General features: G+C 38.2%; 1 protein-coding gene and 3 non-coding genes across 5 annotated transcripts in view; 1 reads left to right on the top strand and 3 right to left on the bottom strand.

Annotated features, from left to right (window-relative positions):
- Positions 1 to 18,356, top strand: part of LOC148893147 (otoferlin-like) — a 28,445-nt gene that overhangs the window by 8,019 nt on the left and 2,070 nt on the right. Inside the window, exons 18-42 of one of the 2 annotated variants that reach the window (XM_089003960.1) lie at positions 438 to 590; positions 1,761 to 1,950; positions 2,753 to 2,877; positions 3,408 to 3,542; positions 5,382 to 5,543; positions 6,456 to 6,575; positions 6,660 to 6,821; positions 7,617 to 7,779; positions 8,331 to 8,404; positions 8,819 to 8,845; positions 9,429 to 9,560; positions 9,649 to 9,721; positions 10,607 to 10,725; positions 10,830 to 10,967; positions 11,301 to 11,426; positions 11,516 to 11,643; positions 11,724 to 11,894; positions 12,875 to 13,035; positions 13,105 to 13,247; positions 13,335 to 13,423; positions 13,517 to 13,615; positions 13,724 to 13,965; positions 14,039 to 14,217; positions 14,686 to 14,786; positions 15,081 to 15,743. In XM_089003960.1, coding sequence (XP_088860086.1) covers positions 438 to 590; positions 1,761 to 1,950; positions 2,753 to 2,877; positions 3,408 to 3,542; positions 5,382 to 5,543; positions 6,456 to 6,575; positions 6,660 to 6,821; positions 7,617 to 7,779; positions 8,331 to 8,404; positions 8,819 to 8,845; positions 9,429 to 9,560; positions 9,649 to 9,721; positions 10,607 to 10,725; positions 10,830 to 10,967; positions 11,301 to 11,426; positions 11,516 to 11,643; positions 11,724 to 11,894; positions 12,875 to 13,035; positions 13,105 to 13,247; positions 13,335 to 13,423; positions 13,517 to 13,615; positions 13,724 to 13,965; positions 14,039 to 14,217; positions 14,686 to 14,786; positions 15,081 to 15,261 — 3,393 coding nt within the window. In that variant the 3' untranslated portion in view covers positions 15,262 to 15,743. Of the gene's footprint in view, positions 1 to 437; positions 591 to 1,760; positions 1,951 to 2,752; positions 2,878 to 3,407; positions 3,543 to 5,381; positions 5,544 to 6,455; positions 6,576 to 6,659; positions 6,822 to 7,616; positions 7,780 to 8,330; positions 8,405 to 8,818; positions 8,846 to 9,428; positions 9,561 to 9,648; positions 9,722 to 10,606; positions 10,726 to 10,829; positions 10,968 to 11,300; positions 11,427 to 11,515; positions 11,644 to 11,723; positions 11,895 to 12,874; positions 13,036 to 13,104; positions 13,424 to 13,516; positions 13,616 to 13,723; positions 13,966 to 14,038; positions 14,218 to 14,685; positions 14,787 to 15,080; positions 15,744 to 18,356 lie in introns of both variants that reach the window. The other variant, XM_089003959.1, reaches the window with a different exon arrangement.
- On the bottom strand, positions 2,031 to 2,112 carry trnas-gcu (transfer RNA serine (anticodon GCU)). The gene has a single exon. It is a non-coding gene; the product is annotated as a tRNA-Ser (tRNA).
- Positions 5,670 to 5,751, bottom strand: trnas-gcu (transfer RNA serine (anticodon GCU)). The gene has a single exon. It is a non-coding gene; the product is annotated as a tRNA-Ser (tRNA).
- Positions 5,845 to 5,926, bottom strand: trnas-gcu (transfer RNA serine (anticodon GCU)). The gene has a single exon. It is a non-coding gene; the product is annotated as a tRNA-Ser (tRNA).

Here is an 18,356-nt window from a genome sequence, read left to right as displayed (position 1 = left end):
TTATTTATTTGTTTGGTCGTGTATTTATGTATGTATTTATTTATTTATTTATCAGTGTGTGTCCTTTTATTTATTTATTTATTTGTGTGTGTGTGTGTGTGTGTGTGTGTTTATTTTGTTATTTGCTTATTTGTTTATCAATGTATCCTTTCATTAATTATTTCTTTATTATACCCACATAAATACACCAATAAATAAATCACTAAATTCACCATAATAAATACACAAAAATAAATACATGCATACATACATACATAAATGGCTACATCGAAAAATAAATAAATGGAGAGTGGACAGAAAAGCTGAGCGAAGAAAATCTGAAAGTAGAGTGGAAAATAGTCATGGAAGAAGAGAGTGCAAGACTTGTTAGAAGCTTTGTTCGTCCGAGCGAATGTCGCTAAATGCTGTAAAAGTGTCTCTCCGATGCACGGCGGCAGCCTCAGCACAGCGTTCCGGACGTTTTCATCTGGATGATCAGCAACGGCAAGCGCGTGGCGTACGCTCGCGTGCCCTCCAAGGACATCTTGTACTCCGCCATGGACGAGGAGCGCGGCAAGGACTGCGGCAAAGTCAAAACCAGCTTCCTGCGGGTGCGCCACACACACACACACACACACACACACACGCCTGCACAACACAACTTTCGCAAGATCAATGCTTGTTCATTCATTCATCAGTTATTATACGAGTTAATATTTAACAACACTTTGAAAAAAATGGCAACAATGAAATGAGAGCATTCAAATGACCGTTTGCGGTTGCCATTTGGCATTTCAAATTCTGATTGGTGAAATGAACAAAATCACGTACACATGCAACTTATTGCATGTGTACGGGATTTTGAACACATGCAATTTATTATTATTATTATTATTATTGCAAGAGGAAAGAATTAATGATAGTTATTATTATTGTTTTTATTATTAATATTATAGTATTATTATAACTAATTTATTGTTATTGTTATTATTATTATGATTGGAAGATGAAATAATTAATATGGTAGTTATTATTGTTTCTTCTTCTTCTTGGATTGGATTGGATATGCCTTTATTAGTCTCATAGTGGAGAAATTATTATTGTTTCTTCTTCTTCTTCTTCTTATTATTATTATTATTATTATTATTATTATTATTATTATTATTATTATTATTACTACTACTATATTATTATTATTATTATTATTATTATTATTATTATTGGAAGATGATAGAATTAATATTATAATCATTATTATAAATTATTATTATTAATATTGCAATTATTATTGCTATTCGAAGATGAAATAAATATTATTATTATTATTATTATTATTATTATTATTATTGGAAGATGACAGTTATTATTCTTTATTACTATTGTTTTTAGTATTATTATTATTATTTTATTATTATTATATAAATGTTAAATATATTTTAATAAATTAATTTTCATATATAAAAACTCAATATATTTTCCTTAATTTTATACATAGATATATTTTACTATTATTATTATTATTATTATATAAATGTTAAATATATTTTAATAAATTAATTTTCATATACTTTCATACTTTGATATACATAACTCAGTATATTTTCCTTAATTTTATATATCGATATATTTTGGGGGTGATATTAAAATATCAAATGACACTTTAAATGACTTCTATGTGTTGTATGAAATGTCAAGTAGTGTATATATATTGTTAAATGAGTCGATCACCTTTCCGTCTTGTGTGTTTGTTTTTTTTTTTTTTTTTTTGAATCTTCTTGCAGATCCCGGGCAAGCGAGGTTTCGGCCCCGCTGGCTGGACGGTGCAGGCCAAAATCGAGATTTACTTGTGGTTGGGGCTTAAGCGCCAACGGAAGGACTACCTGTGCGGACTCCCCAATGGATTCCAGGAGAATCGGCTCTCCAAAGGGACCGGATCGCCCCTCTCGCCGCCCATCAGCCTCACCTACATGAGTAACACACCAACATAGAGAGATTATTCGACATATAATAATGGCCACTGTTCGTCAAAAATCTATCCTGAAGTTAAGGATCGACGAGGATGGGATTCCAACCCACGCGTGCAGAGCACAATGGATTAGCAGTCCACCGCCTTAACCTCTCGGCCACCTCGTCTCGCTTAAATTACAAATATATTGATAAAATATTGTCCGATATGTGTAATAATGGGCGGTGCTTGTCAAAATGTTATCTTGAAGCTAAAAGTCGACAAGGACAGGATTCCAACCCACACGTGCAGAGCACAATGGATCAGCAGTCCTTTGCCTTAAACACTCACCCACCGCGTTTTTCCTCAATGGCTAATATATTATATGAATATGATACTGTATGTAATAATATTAGGTTTATGTTCATCAAATTTTATCCTCAAGTATCGACAAAGATGGGATTCCAATCCACGCATGCAGCGCGCAATGGATTAGCAGTACATCGCCTTAACCACTCAGCCACCTCATCTTAAAACAGCAATGAATCATAATAACTCTTACTAATAAATAATAACTTTTAAAATCTGATATGAAAAAAGACCGTTTTTGTGGTTCACAATTTGGTTGGGACTTCAGCAGGAATCAGGGAATTTCCCAAGTTTGATTAACTTTCGTGGGCTGAAAAGGATGAGGTAGGGGCCACATTTGGCCCCCGGGCCTTGGCTTGGACACCGGTGGTGTCATTTATCATTGTGAAATCGTCATTTGTTTTGAAGAGTTCGAAATGTTCCCATCTTCTGATTGATTTCCATTCTTGTTTCATCCAGTGAAGCAAATCTTCCAGCTGAGGGTGCACATGTATCAAGCTCGCGGCCTCTTTGCCGCCGATAGCACCGGATTGTCGGATCCCTTCGCGCGCGTCTTCTTCTCCACGCAAAGCCAAGTCACCGAGGTGAGTGCCACAAAAAATGGCCTGACACAAATTCTTCAATGTTCTTCCCGTGGGTGAGCGGCGGCAGCCACACGCGGCAGCGTTCACTCAATCTATTATTATTATTATTATTATTATTATTATTATTATTATTATTATTATTTGCTATCTATTTGCTATCTATTAGCTATCTATCTAGATATCTATCTATATTAGTTATCTGTTAGCTAGCTAATCTTTCTATCTAGCTGGCTATCAAGATAGCTATCTAGCTGGCTACCTTGCTACATATCTATTTGCTATCTATATGCTAGCTGTTAGATATCTAGCTGGCTAGCTATTTGCTAGCTATCAATTAGCTATCTGGCTTTCTAACTGGCTATCTATTATCTATCTAACTGGCTATCATCCAGCTAGCTAACTTTCAAGCTGTCGGCTATCTGGCTATTAACGATCCATGATGTAGCTGGCTAGCTATTAGCTGGCTAGGTATTACGGCGCTTATAAATGAAATGTATTATTCTTATTTTGGTGCTAAATGTTGTGCGCAGGTGCTGCCGGAGACGCTGTGTCCGACGTGGGACCAGCTGCTGCTTTTCGAGAAGGTGGAGTTGTTTGGCGAGGCCAGTGAGCTGAGGGACGACCCCCCCATCATCGTCATCGAGCTCTACGATCAAGACACGGTGGTGAGACGGCTTCTTCTTCTTCTTCTTCTTCTTCTTCTTCTTCTTCTTCTTCTTCTTCTTCTTCTTCTTCTTCTTCTTCTTCTTGCGTCTGTTCACCCAAAAGGCGCATTGTCAGGCTCTTCATTAGGTACACCATCAAGATTCTATGGCATTAACGAAAAGAGGATTTTTGTTGTTGTTGGTTTGAATTTTGCAGCTTTGTGCAGGTTCCCCACTTTAATGTATATATAGACATATATATATTTAAATATGTTTTTAATATTTTTAATCATCTTTTTTGACATTTATTTTCATGTATGTTCAGAAGGCTATTTTTTCAATTTGCTTTTTTTATTTTATTTGTATGTCTTTTTATCTGTATTTATTTTTATTTTTAATTCTATTTGGACAATCTCCTTTGCAAATATTGATTTGGGATTACATTTATTGATGTATTTATTTGTTTTTGCGCTATTTGATTTTTTTTTAATTCTTTTTATTCACGTTCAGAAAGCCATTTTCATTTTGCCTTTTTTATTTTTTTATTTGTATTTTCATTGTAAGTTTTTTTATCTGTATTTATTTTTGCGTTATATTTGGACAATCTATTTTTGCAAATATTGATTTGGGATTACATTTATTTATGTGTTTATTTTTTTTTTCTATTTAATTCTTTTGAAATATTCACGTTCAGAAGGCTATTTACATTTTTGCCTTTTTTTAAATTATTTTTATTCAGTCTTTTTATCGGTATGTATTTTTATTTTCTCATTTTGCAAATATTGATTTTGGATTACATTTATTTACGTATTTATTTGTTTTTGTGCTATTTAAATTAATTTTGAATATATTTTTTAATTCACGTTCAGCCGTCTTCATTTTTCCTTTTTTTAATTGTTTTTATTTTAATTGTAATAATAATTGTAATTCTTTTTATCTTGATTAATTTTTATTTTGAATTGTATCTGGACAGTCTCTTTGCAAATATTGATTTATTTGTTTTGTTTTGTTTTTTTGCTATTTAAATTTAAAAAAATGTTAATTTTATTCCCGTTCAGAAAGCCATTTTCATTTTGCCTGTTTATTATTTTAATTTTTATTTATATCTGTATGTATTTTTTTTACTTGTATTTGAACAGACTTTTTTTTCAAAATATTAATTTGGGAGTACATTTATTTGTTTTTCTGTCATTTAAAATCTGTCTTGTTTCATTTTATTTTCATGATTTGATGTGATTTTCTGCTTTGAACAAAGTGAAAATCAAAACAAATGAAATTTGAAAATGGAAACAAATTTCACAGTAACAAAGTTATGGAAAGGAAATGAAAAACAATCATCATAATACTAATTAAAAAATAAATTTTTGGGTGATAATTGTGAATATTCAGATCCGATGCGCTGGTATAACTAGCCAAGCATTAGCATGTTGCTAACCGCCGCTTGTTGACATTTTCTCTCCGACCAAAACCCGATTGTTTGGGACGACCTTCTGGGATAAGTAGAGTGTGACACGTCTGGATGTCGTGACGCTGAATTCAATCTGCACTTTGCCAAAAAGCCATGCAAGAGGAACAACAAGCGCACCGAGTGGCTAAAAAGTCCCTCCCCCACTTGTTCCTGTCGCATTTCTTTGAGGGAATTTGCTGTTGATTGGTTGTTATTATTATTATTATTTTTAGCCACACTTCCCCTGCCCCCTTTTGTGTTTTTACTGCACTGTGACGAAACATGCGCATGTGGAGCCATGTTTCATCACCGCATCATTTGATTGTGTTTGTTTTTTTGGCGGCCATTTTGGATGTGGCAACTTGAAGGTTATCTTTCTAGATAATATGAAAGTCTTTTACCGACTCTGCCAGGGTAAAGCGGACTTCATGGGGAGAACTTTTGCCAAGCCGGTGGTGAAGATGGCCGACGAGCATTACGGACCTCCGCGCTTCCCCCCTCCCCTGGAATACTACCAAATTTACAGAGGGAACGGCATGGCCGGAGAGATGCTGGCTGCCTTTGAGCTGCTGCAGGTCAGAGAATTGTCACTAATTGGGTTTTTTTTTTCATTAAATATCTATATATACATATATGATATTGTTCGATATTTTCGAAAGGGAGGGTGGTGTTGGTCAACTGATTTTCCCAAAAATAACCATCGACAAGGATGGGATTCGAACCCACGCGTGCAGAGCACAATGGATTAGCAGTCCATCGCCTTAACCTCTCGGCCACCTTGTCTTACTTCCTTCCTGAATATATCTATAGAATATTGTTTAGTATGTAATAATTTTAGGGAGATATTCATCAAAATGTCATACTGAGGATAACAATCGACAAGGATGGGATTCGAACCCACGCGTGCAGAGCACAATGGATTAGCAGTCCATCGCCTTAACCGCTCGGCCACCTCGTCTTACCAATGATGTGACTTAATCAAAAACTCATGTGCAAATTTGAGGTAAAAAAATAATGACCTTGTGTTTACTTGTGACAATTTGAAATTTTGCTTCAGACTTCAGCAAGCATTATGGAATTTCACAAGTTTGATTTGCTTTCGTCGTAGGCTGAATAAAATAATTTGGCGGGCCAGATCTGGCACCTGTGATGTCAGTGATTAGCCAGCTAGCTGAATCGAAAAAGAGCTAGCTAGCTAGCTAGCTAACTCGATGAGATGAGCATTGTACTTGAGATATTTCATTTGCTTTCGCAGGCCGAATAATATAATGTGTGGGGCCAGATTTGGCCCCACGGGCCTTGACTTGAACGCCGGTGCCTAATTGTAAATAATAAGATTTTTTCATTTTGAAAAATAATATATTGCAGCATGTCTGCCATGTTTGAAGATGAGACAAATTTCAAATGGTTCCAAAAGAATGTTTTTTTTTTTTTCACAAAGTATACAGTCAGAAAATGTCTCAGACTTTTATTTTGAAATTTGTCAGCTCGGCCCGAATGGCAAAGCGGACCTTCCGCCCATCGACTGTCCGGCCGATATGGACCGCGGTCCGCTGCTTCCCGTTCCGATGGGAATCAGACCTGTTCTCAGCAAGTACAGAATTGAGGTCATCCCTCTACCGTGTCAAATCAGTGGGCGGACATTTTTGTCACCGATCGTCCCACACGGGTGAGTGTCTTCTGATCTCCAGGTCTTATTTTGGGGTCTGAGAGACCTGAAGAGGGTCAACCTGGCTCAGGTGGACCGACCCCGCGTGGATGTGGAATGCGCCGGCAAAGGCGTGCAGTCGGTCCTCATTCCCAACTACAGGAAGAACCCCAATTTCAGCACCCTCGTCAAGTTCTTTGAAGTGGTACGACCGTTTAGCCCGAAATGCTCCAAACGGAAAAAAACATTCATCGAGGTCAAGAAAAGAAAAATAGTTTTCTTGAAATGTTAAGTGAATAAAGTCATAAATAAATCTAAGTCAGAAATTTGTTTTGGATTGAATGTTAAAATGTCACGAGAAGAGTCCAAAATCTACTTTAAAGGACAACCTACGCCACTTTTTTGTTTCCTAACTGACATGAGAAAAACGTTTGATAGCATCTAAAATAGACGCAGGATGATATATTTAGTCAAATGAAAAACACAGATAAAAATGACTTCAAGTGTCTAAAAAGTACTTCAAATTGAACCCGGAAGTGGCCGGTTTCCGAAGGTCCCGCCCCCTTGTTTGTGGTGTCACGCCAAGACGTCTTGCCTTGCTGGAGAATCAAAACAATGGCTTCAGATTGGGACAAAATGCTTTCTTGTTACTCATCCAGTGATGAATTGGATTCAAATAGTTCTGAAGAGGAAAGCGTAGTTGTTTGCAATCGCTTAAAGAAGTTATTCCGTGTCATGTTGAGGCAACTGGGGGGGAATTGTAGCAATTGTAAAGATTTCATTTAAGATTGATGATTTGCTCAAAACAAAGTCGAATGTTGAGAACAAGTCATAAATCATTGTGAGGATTCAAAAATAATGTCATAAATCAAGCTACGAGGCAAACACATGAAACAATGGAAGACTAAATCTGAATACCAACATAAAACGGGATGGAATTGTATTCTGGGATGGATGCTACGGTAAATGGCAATTGTGGCTTTTGCCGCGTTTTGGTCAGGATTTGCCGGAAAACGAGCTGCTTCACCCGCCTCTCAACATCCGCGTGGTGGACTGCAGGGCCTTCGGCCGCTACACCTTGGTGGGCTCCAATGCCGTCAGCGCCCTCAGGAAGTTCATCTACAGGCCTTCCGACAAGCACGCCAATAACTGCTCCAACGCAGGTACCTTTTCAAGCTAGCGAGCCTGAAGACATCAGCGCATTCCCCGGAAAAAGGCATACTGAGCTGGTCGGTTGTTGCTAGGCAGATTTGGTACTCCTGCTTCACGAACCAATCAGGGACCTTTGGAGTGAAATCCTGCTCTGTATTGAGCAGCAATTTGTTCGGGTTTTGCTTTTTCTCGCAAGGGTTGCAGATAAAGCGCTGATCAGACCTCTGGCAATCTTTTTCCCCTGCCACAAGGCGGCATCATTTACCTTTTGTACAGCCGCCCCCATTTCAAGATCATTTCACTTCAGACCCATATAACTTAGGAATTAACTCGTTTTTCTGATGACAGAAGGTAGTCTAAAGGTTTCTAACGCTTCGGGTTTTATTTTTCTTGCTTGTGTGCTGATAAAGCGCTGGCCAGACCTCTGTTAATGTTTTTTCCCTTCCACATGGGGGCAGAATTTCCCTTTTGCCCATGTTAGCGCTTTGTTCCAGCAATTAAAGCACTTTATAATCTTAATTATATAATGAATGAGTTAATTTGGGGTGTCTTTGTCTTTCAGAGGAAATCATCGTGGTCAACATGGAACCTGAGCCCAATTTTAGGAAGGTGGACACAGTGGTGAAATTAGATTCGGTAAAATGTTCTTATTTTTCGTGACAGATTAAAAAAATGTAAATCTACACCTGAAAGAATAATGTTGAAATACAGTCATTAATAAAAGTTGAGAAAAAAATACCTGCATTTAAACATTAGCATCATGTGAGAATAAAGCTAAAATTTAAAAAGGAATGATCATAAATCGACATGAAGTATTTATCATGACAGGACCCTTGGCACCCTGCCCACCACCTTTTCCAGCGACTCCCTTCAGGAAGGCGCTCCCGATCAAATCCAGCAGCCAAAAAGTCGTAGTTGTCCTAGAACGTTGATAGCCATCGATCGCTCTTTAAAAAGTCAAACTCTTTCGTGAGAATATTCAAAGAATCAAGTCATAAATCATTTTGAATCATGTCTCGTCTATTGTGTTTTTTTTTGTTGTTGTTGTAGGGCTCTGATGCCGTGGTGAAGGTGGAGGTGAGTCAACCGCTGCGACTTTACCTTAACATGAAGTATGGGTGTAAAATTCATCTCAACGAAATAATAATAATAATAATCCATTTCATTTTTAAGCGCCTTTCAAAACTCTCAAGGTCACTTCACAGTCTCAGGTTAAGTTTTTCTGTGGGTGAGCAGCGGCAGCCGCTAAAATGATGACGTTCCACATTTTAAAAAACATTATGAAATTGAGATTTTCTCATAAAAAAATGTAATTTTCTATATGTTTTTAATAAATCTAAAATGTTGATGTTTTTAAATAAAATATAAAATGGAGATTTTCCAAATTTTTAAAAACTTTTCGATTTTCTAAATGTAAAAAAAAATCCAAAATGGCGATTTTCAAAATGTTTAAAAAAATCTTCTAAAATGATGATTTTCTAATTAAAATAAATCTGTAATGGTGATTTTCTAAATTTGTAAAAATGTTCTAAAATGGCAATTTTAGAACATGAAAAAATATATTTTTGAAATGTAGACGTTCTAATTGAAAAAAATCTAAAATGGTGATGTTTTTTGCAATATTTTTTTTCTGAATTTTCTAAAATTTTCTTTTGGAAAGGACGACGATAAGGATTCGAAAGGGAGGAGGAAGAAGAGGAAGAAGGGCGACGACCTGGAAGACGACGGCCTGGACGAGAGCGTCCTGGACTGGTGGTCCAAATATTTTGCCTCCATTGAGACCCTGGCAGAGGTCAGCACTCATTTCCTGCTCATCATTTCGCATTGATGACAGACACTTTTTGGGCTTTGGCAATTCATTTCATCGTCATTCTTCTTAGGCGCAAAAGGGTCAAGAGGGGGCGCTGTCGGATTCCGAAGACAAAGAAGACGCTGACTTTGCAGATGCTGGAGGTACAAACAATTTGAAAAATAAATACACACATCAATCAATCAATAATTTCATTAATATTTTAAATAAAAATAAGAGTACAGTTTGAAATGTTCAACGTTTGAATACTAGCTGTAGCCATTTTACAATCCATACTTTTGTTGAATATAAAGTTGTATTCATTTAGTTAGTTATATGTTTGTTTGTTTGTTTGTTTATTTATTTATTTAGTTCGTTATATGTTTGTTTGTTTTATTATGTATGTGTCTGTATATAGATGTATTAATTTATGTATTTGTTTCTTTATTTATGTAGCCATGTATTTATTTGTTCCTTCTTTTATTTTTGTATGTATTCTTTTATTTATTCCTTTATTCTTTTATTTATTATTTCATTTAGTCTTTTTTTGATTTATTTGTATAGCTGTTTGTTTGTATGGGCACTTATTGATGTATGTATTTATTTGTTTGTTTATTTATATAGCCATTTATTTTGATATGTCTATTTAGTTTATCTGTATTTATTTCGTTTTTTGTTTGTTTATGTGTTTATTTATATAGCCATTTATTTATTGATATGTTTGTTTATTATTTTATTTTTTTTATATCGCTTTTGATTTCATTTATTATTTTATTAATGTATATAGCTAATTGTTTATTTGCTGACATAGCCATTCATTTATTTATTCTTTTATTTGTGTATTGATTTATATTGATATTTGTTAATTTATTGCTATATTTGTTCAGCTTTAGTGCGCTTAATTTTTGCCCACTGAATAGTCGCTGACAACTTTGATGTTAGAATTCATGTCTTGAGTGCCGCTCTCCTTTTTTCATTTTTTTTTTTACCTCCTTTTGCCCTTTCTCTTTTCTTTTTACTCCTGGTCATCAACATCACGTCTAATTCAGACATCAAACCTGATGACTTTGCCGCAAAAGGCTTCAGGAGGGTCAAAGGGAAGAAGGACAAGAAAAAGGCCACCGGCGACCCGGCTGCCAAGAAAAAGGCCAAGTTGGACGAGCTCAAAGTAGGCGACGTCAACGTCGACGTCAACGTGTCGTGTCGTGTCGTGTCATTCAACTCGCCTCGCTCTCTCATTCCGTTTGTTTTTGTTTTTTTGTCCGACAAAAGGTGTACCCCAAAGAACTGGAGTGTGCCTTTGATAACTTTGAGGACTGGCTGCACAGTTTCAACCTCTTCAGGGGGAAAGCAGGCGACGACGACGACCAGAACACCACGGACGAAGACAGGATTGTCGGCAAATTCAAAGTAAGACCATTTCTACCAGCATCTTCAAAAAAAACGACAACAACAACAACAAAACAATAATAATCAATGGTAATCGATACTTTTTTATATCTGAGAATAACTGAATCAGATAATGGACAAATAAATGTGTGATTGAAGATAAAAGGCAAACAAACCAATAAATAAATAAATAAATAAATAGGGAGGATGGTGAAAAAAGTCCCAAAATTCACAGAGGAATAAATCTAAGACACACACACAAAAAAAAAAAAATCCCCAAAGTTGTGTATGTTCGTAGCACGGTACAAATTATGATGATTGATTGTTTGATTGATTGATTTATTTTGACGAAAGGGATCCCTGTGCATGTACAAAGTGTCCGACGAGCTACCCCGAGACTTGGACTCCAACATGGGAATGTTTCAGAACATCCCTCATAACGACCCCATCGTGGTCCTGGTGCGGGTTTACATCATCAGGGTGAGTCGGCCTCCACGGGATTGTTGATCAGAATCGTCGTTTAAGGCCGCCTAGCATGTGAAACAGATCAAATACATCTGCGGCGACAGGCAACCGATCTTCACCCAGCGGACATCAACGGCAAAGCCGATCCTTACATCGTCATCAAACTCGGAAAGAATGAAGTGAAGGACAAGGAGAACTACATCTCCAAGCAACTCAATCCACTATTTGGAAAGTGCGGACAAAATGTCTGACTTAGCAACAAAAAAAAAGACAAATAATGGTTGTCGCAGCGCTCACCGCGTCGTCCCGCAGGTCCTTTGACATGGAGGCCACGTTCCCCATGGACTCCACCCTCACCGTGTCCATCTACGACTGGGACCTGGTGGGCACCGACGACCTGATCGGCGAGACCAAGCTGGACCTGGAGAACCGTTTTTACAGCAAGCACAGGGCTACCTGCGGCGTCACCGCTACCTATGCTATGTGAGCTAACGCTAGCCTCCGTACGCTCGCGTGGAAATGGGAGTTTGTCTTTCTGTGCCCTCTGGCCGTTCTGGAATAGAGCTGACAGATTGAAAATAGACTTGATGACAACCACGTCCAACAATTGGGACATTATTTTGGTTCATTTGATCAAAGAACCGCCGCCGATTCATCTTCTTATACAGTGATATCTCAATTTACAAACGCTTCAGCTCACCAACTTTTCACCTTACGAACATTAAATTTGCGGCTAGTGTTAAAATTAAGAAGCTCATTAAAGAAAATGACTGTCGAGCAGAAGAAGGAGATCATGGAAAAACACCGACGAGGTGTGCATTTGTGTGACTTAGCATCCCAGAACCAGTATGCTAAGTGGACCATTGCTACGTGTGGCTAAGGGTGTTTCTGTGTCAACGGTCTCAGGCAATAGAAGAGGTTGAAAAACGTCTGTTGATTTGGATGAATGAAAAGCAGCTAGCAGGGGACCGTGTGAGTGAGGGTATTATTGCAGAGAAAGCACGGCAACTTCACTCGGATATCGTCAAGAGGCAACAACATCAACAACCATCACAATGGTAAATAAAACGACTTTATTATTCAGTACAGTTTATTTCTTTCATTACAATACAATAGTACATTTATTATACATAAAATAAGGTCTATTTTGTGGAGTTTTAAGGCTTTTTTTAGGATTTTAGTTTTATGGGGACCCGGGAACGGATTATTGTCATTTCAATGGTTTCTTATAGGAAATAAATGTTTGGCAGACGGACCTTTCGCCTTACACACTTTCTGGGAACCAATTCAGTTCGTAAGCTGAGGTATCACTGTATTTCGAAATCAAGTCGCACAGCTTTGGAAGGCCGGGTTTAGGGTTCTGCCCAGAATACCGAAGCTCAGTCTAACCCCGTCCGTCCCTGCATAGATTTCCCCCGTTCCAGATTTGCGTTGTCCAGGCTTTTATATTTTGTCCTCCATAGCCACGGTTACAACATCTGGAGAGACCCCATGAAGCCCACGCAGATCCTGGCCAAGCTCTGCAAGGACGGCAAACTCGACGGTCCTCACTACGGTCCGGGCGGGCGGGTCAAAGTGGAGAACCGCGTCTTCTTGGCGTCCACCGAGATCGAGGATGAGAACGGTAAGGTCTCGTCTATCTGTCGCGTTTGTCTATGTACGAAATACTGAAGGACGAAGTCATTGCGGTCAGGTCTGAAGAAGAAGACCAATGAGCACCTGGCGCTGACTGTGCTCAGGCACTGGGAGGAAATCCCGCGGACGGGTTGCAAATTGGTGCCGGAACACGTGGAGACCAGGCCGCTCCTGCACCCGGACAAACCGGGAATCGAACAAGTCAACCATCCCTCATTTTCCATCTTGGATCATTTAGCGTTAGCTTTGGTCGATCAATTCAATTTTGCGTTCACTTTGTATCTGCAGGGCAGAATTGAGATGTGGGTGGACATGTTCCCAAAGGACATGACGCCACCTGGCCCCGCCCTCGACATTGCACCCCGGAAACCAAAGAAGTAGACAACAAACATATTTGGACTTTTCTCATCATGCAAATAAAAAAAGGATCGGTCGCCGCATGGATGGAAGTCACTTGGTTTCCTCTTCAGGTTTGAGCTGCGGGTGATCATTTGGAACACGGATGAGGTGCTCCTGGAGGACGACGACATTTTCACCGGAGAGAAATCCAGCGACATATTTGTCAGAGGGTAACTTTGTTCTGGTTCCAAACGAGCCACCATCTCGTTTGTTTGTTATGATCAGGAACAAGCGCTTCGGATAATGGAGGGTTGTCCATTTTTTTTCTCTCGGTCCAGCTGGCTCAAGGGTCAGCAGGAGGACAAGCAGGACACGGACGTCCACTACCACTCCATCACCGGCGAGGGCAACTTCAACTGGCGCTTCGTCTACCCTTTCGACTACCTGATGGCAGAGGAGAAGATCGTCATCTCCAAGAAGGAGTCCATGTTCGCCTGGGACGAGACCGTGTACAAGATACCGGCCCGCCTCAACCTGCAAGTGTGGGACGCCGACCACTTCTCCGCCGATGACTTCCTGGGTAATCACTCGGACCGATTCTTCGTACGGCGAAGCTTCGTCAATGCCCGCGACGCGTGAACATGCCAAAACAGGTGCGATGGAGCTGGACCTGAACCGTTTCCCTCGAGGTGCAAAGACGGCCAAGCAGTGCACCATTGAGATGGTGACCAACGAGGCCGACGTGCCTACTGTATCCATCTTCAAGCAGAAGAGGATCAAAGGATGGTGGCCTTTCGTGGCCCGCAATGACGAAGACGAGTTTGAACTCACGGTAGGATAACCGCTGCTCGTGCTCAGGAACACCTGAAGTATTCGAGTATTCTGCTGAGTTTCCAGTGACACCTCCGACTCTGACAGAATCACCGGATTCTGCGATTGTCAGGTTTAGCAAGCAGACCTTCATATGGTTCCACGATTCTGCTACCTTGAGTCCTGAATTAAATCCTGTCTGTATTTCTGTTGCGTCTATCGAAGCAAATTTTCAGGTTCTGCGACGTTTCCTATGATTCTTGATCTGATTCATCCGAGTCAATCAACCGATTCAACCATCTGATTCGTTGCTCCGTCGATGCAACTCATCCGCATCTGCAATTTTTGGGCGTATCTGTTCTCTCGAGTCAGTCAGTCCTCAATCCAGAAAACCAGAGTCTGATTCAAAGCATTGTCAAAATCTGTCATTCCCATTGCTGTGTTCGTTTGACTCTCCTGCTGCAAACCATGGTCGCGATTGTCATTCCAGGGCAAAGTGGAAGCAGAACTTCACCTTCTGACCGGCGAGGAGGCGGAGAAATCCCCGGCCGGCGAAGGACGCAATGAGCCGGAGCCACTGGAGAAACCAAAGTATGAAGGAACTTGTCACCAAACATCCCTTTTGGAGGTCTTGTCTGGTCTTACTGGACAGCAGAGTTTTCAAACGCTGGTCCTTCAGTGGTTACTAATCTTCAAAAGTTGATCCTTAAGATCAACATTGACAAGGATGGGATTTGAACCCACGCATGCAGAGCACAATGGCTTAGCAGTCCATCACCTTAACCTCTCGACCACCTCATCTGACTAGTAAAGCTAATATATTGATATGATAGTGTTTGATAAGTACTAATGGTAGAATTTCGGTCTTCGTGTCTCCCCATGCAGCCGACCAGACATCGCCCTCCTGTGGTTCCTGATCCCCCTAAAGGCAGCCAAGCACCTCATATGCGACCAGTACCGCTGGCTGACCATCAAAATTGTCTGCGCTCTGCTCGTTCTGGCCATTTTGGCGCTTTTCCTCTACAACATGCCCGGTTACATGGTGAAGAAAATGTTAGGGGCTTGACGTCATCGTTATTGTTCTTGTTGTTGTTGTTTTGTTTGAATGTTTTTCTCAGGGCAACAAATCGCCTGTCATTTGTGACATGATTACCGTTCGACATTTTGACAAGAATTCCATTAGTTTGAAACATGGTGTTCCGTCATGTTGTGTGTTTGGTTTGGGCTTGAAAATCCATATTTAAGGACTTCAACTGAGTGGTTTCTCATGTTGTTCATCTGGGATGGGATAGAGCCCGACTGCATATTGTATCAATATTTATCATTTGTGAATAAAGGATAGCTTTACTCCATTTTTTAAAATGGCTTTCTTTTATTGGCCATGTTATTGGCCTTTCGTGGCCGCATTGTTCGTGGGAGTGGGAGCCCGGCGGCCGCGGTCAGTCAGGCACCTGCTCGGACACCTCAGCGCAGTCGGCCGGTCTCCCTCCGGGGAAGGACGCCAGTGGTCCGAGCCGAGCAGCTGACGATATTTTCGGACAAAGTCGGGTACGCTTCGCCGCTTCGCTCCGCGTACGAAAGACCATTCGCTGGAACCGCGAGCTCTTTGGACTCGTGTTGTGGTCGCGCGTTCGCTTTTCAATGGGAAGCTAATCAAGGCTAACGAGTTAGCCGGGAGCGTCCGCCTTCGGACCGCTGCCAACATCGAAACGCGACGTCTTTGGTCAATTCAATAATGATACAAATCAAACACGACAAGCCCACAACTGTCATGTCGCTTATTTTCTGATCGTAAAAGCGCCGTCGATTTTGAGTGTCGATCAATAACTGAGAAAATAGATATATCGATATGACATTCTATTCGCTTGGCTGCTTTTAATCATCGTTTTACACATGCCGAATAACGCTTTTATGATTAAATGTTTTCTCCAGTCATGAAACGACTCTTTCATGACCTTACGTGACAAGTGCATCCCCAATTCGATGCTAATTTGGATCATTAGTTACAATCACAAGATGGCGCCAAACGTCACATTTAGACATTACGAGATTAACGATTTATTTTTATGGACGTGGCAAGAAGAAAAACATATTTTTTCGTTCACTCAACACGGAAGTAACTCAAATAGATAGAAAGCTGGATAGCTAATAGATAGCTAGCGAGGCCTTCACTCAACCCGGAAGTAACTGAGATAGAAAGCTATCTAGCGAATAGACAGCTAATAGATAGCTAAGTAAGTCTGATAGAAAGCGAGATAGCTAGCTAGGCCTTCACTCAACCTGGAAGTAACTCAGATAGAAAGCCGGTTTGCTAATAGATAGCTAACGATGAAAAGTTTTCTTCATCTGCACTTCTTAGAAGGCGTCGGACGTTTGGCTTCTTATCCAAGAAACTTCATCAGCAAACTAAAGTCTGACTGGTAGTTTAGGCCCTATAGGGCACACCAGAGGACACAGGAGAGGACCGTGAGGTGAACGAGTTGATTTGGATACATTGTGAGCGATCAGAGAGGTAGGAATGAAACCAGCAAAGTGGGGTGTGCGTGATGCCTCGGGTGGAAAGTCTGTCGAGCAGGAGAGGGTGGGAGGGAAATGGCGTCAAAAGCTCAAGTCGGGTCCACAACGATGACGATGGACAGTGAACCGGCATCAAAAGATCATTCGGGATTTTTAGTCACCTTTTATTTTACCTTTGTACATTTTTTGGAAAAATAGCACATTTTGTAAATTGTGTAAAATGTTGGTATAAATAGCAATTTTTGTAAATTGTGGACACATTTTGTAAAAATAGCACATTTTGTAAAATCTTTGTAAAAATAGCACATTTTGTACAAAAATTAACTTTTGTAAAAAAAAATTAAAAAATGGCACATTTTGTAAAAATAGTAACTTTTGTATTTTTTTGGTAAAAATAGCAAATTTTGTAAAATCTTTGTAAAAATAGCACATTTTGTACAAAAATTGACTTTTGTAAAATTTTTGCAAAAATAGCTAATTTTGTAAATTGTGTAAAAAAAATGTAAAAATAGCGACTTTTGTAAATTGTGTAAAAAAAATGTAAAAATAGCACATTTTGTAAAAAAAATAACTTTTGTAATTTTTTTTTCTAAAAATAGCAAATTTTGTAAATTGTGTAAATTTTTTGTAAAAATACCAACTTTTGTAAATTGTGGACACATTTTGTAAAAATAGCAAATTTTGTAAAATCTTTGTAAAAACACATTTTGTAAAAAAATAACTTTTGTATTTTTTTAATAAAAATAACACATTTTGTAAATTGTGTAAAAATTTTGTAAAAAGAGCAAATGTTGTAAATCGTGGACACATTTTGTAAAAATAGCAAATTTTGTCAAATATTTGTAAAAATAGCACATTTTATAAAAACATTGTGAATTTTGTATATTTTTTGTAAAAATAGCACATTTTGTAAATTGTGTAAAATGTTGGTAAAAATAGCAATTTTTGTAAATTGTGGACACATTTTGTAAAAATAGCACATTTTGTACAAAAATTAACTTTTGTAAAATTTTTGAAAAAATAGCACATTTTGTAAAAAATAGCACATTTTGTACAAAAATTAACTTTTGTAAAAAAAATTAAAAAATAGCACATTTTGTAAAAATAGCAACTTTTGTATTTTTTTGATAAAAATAGCAAATTTTGTAAAATCGTTGTAAAAATAGAAAATTTTGTAAAAACAGCAACTTTTGTATTTTTTGGGTAAAAATAGCAAATTTTGTAAAATCTTTGTAAAAATAGCACATTTTGTACAAAAATTAACTTTTGTAATTTTTTTGCAAAAATAGCTAATTTTGTAAATTGTGTAAAAAAAAAAGTAAAAATAGCGACTTTTGTAAATTGTGTAAAAAAATGTAAAAATAGCACATATGTAAAAAATCTGTAAAAATAGCACATTTTGTAAAAAAAAATAACTTTTGTAATTTTTTTCTAAAAATAGCAAATTTTGTAAATTGTGTAAATTTTTTGTAAAAATACCAACTTTTGTAAATTGTGGACACATTTTGTAAAAATAGCAAATTTTGTAAAATCTTTGTAAAAATAGCAAATTTTGCAAAAATAGCAACTTTTGTAGTTTTTTTTTTTTTTTATAGCAAGTTTTGAAAAATCTTTGTAAAAATAGCACATTTTGTCCATATATTA

Source organism: Hippocampus bargibanti, linkage group LG09 (genome assembly GCF_051943395.1).
Source record: "Hippocampus bargibanti isolate YZ-2025 linkage group LG09, ASM5194339v1, whole genome shotgun sequence".
Taxonomy (NCBI): domain Eukaryota; kingdom Metazoa; phylum Chordata; class Actinopteri; order Syngnathiformes; family Syngnathidae; genus Hippocampus; species Hippocampus bargibanti.
Note: the sequence above shows the minus strand (reverse complement) of the source record. Positions and strands in the feature narration are given on the sequence as shown.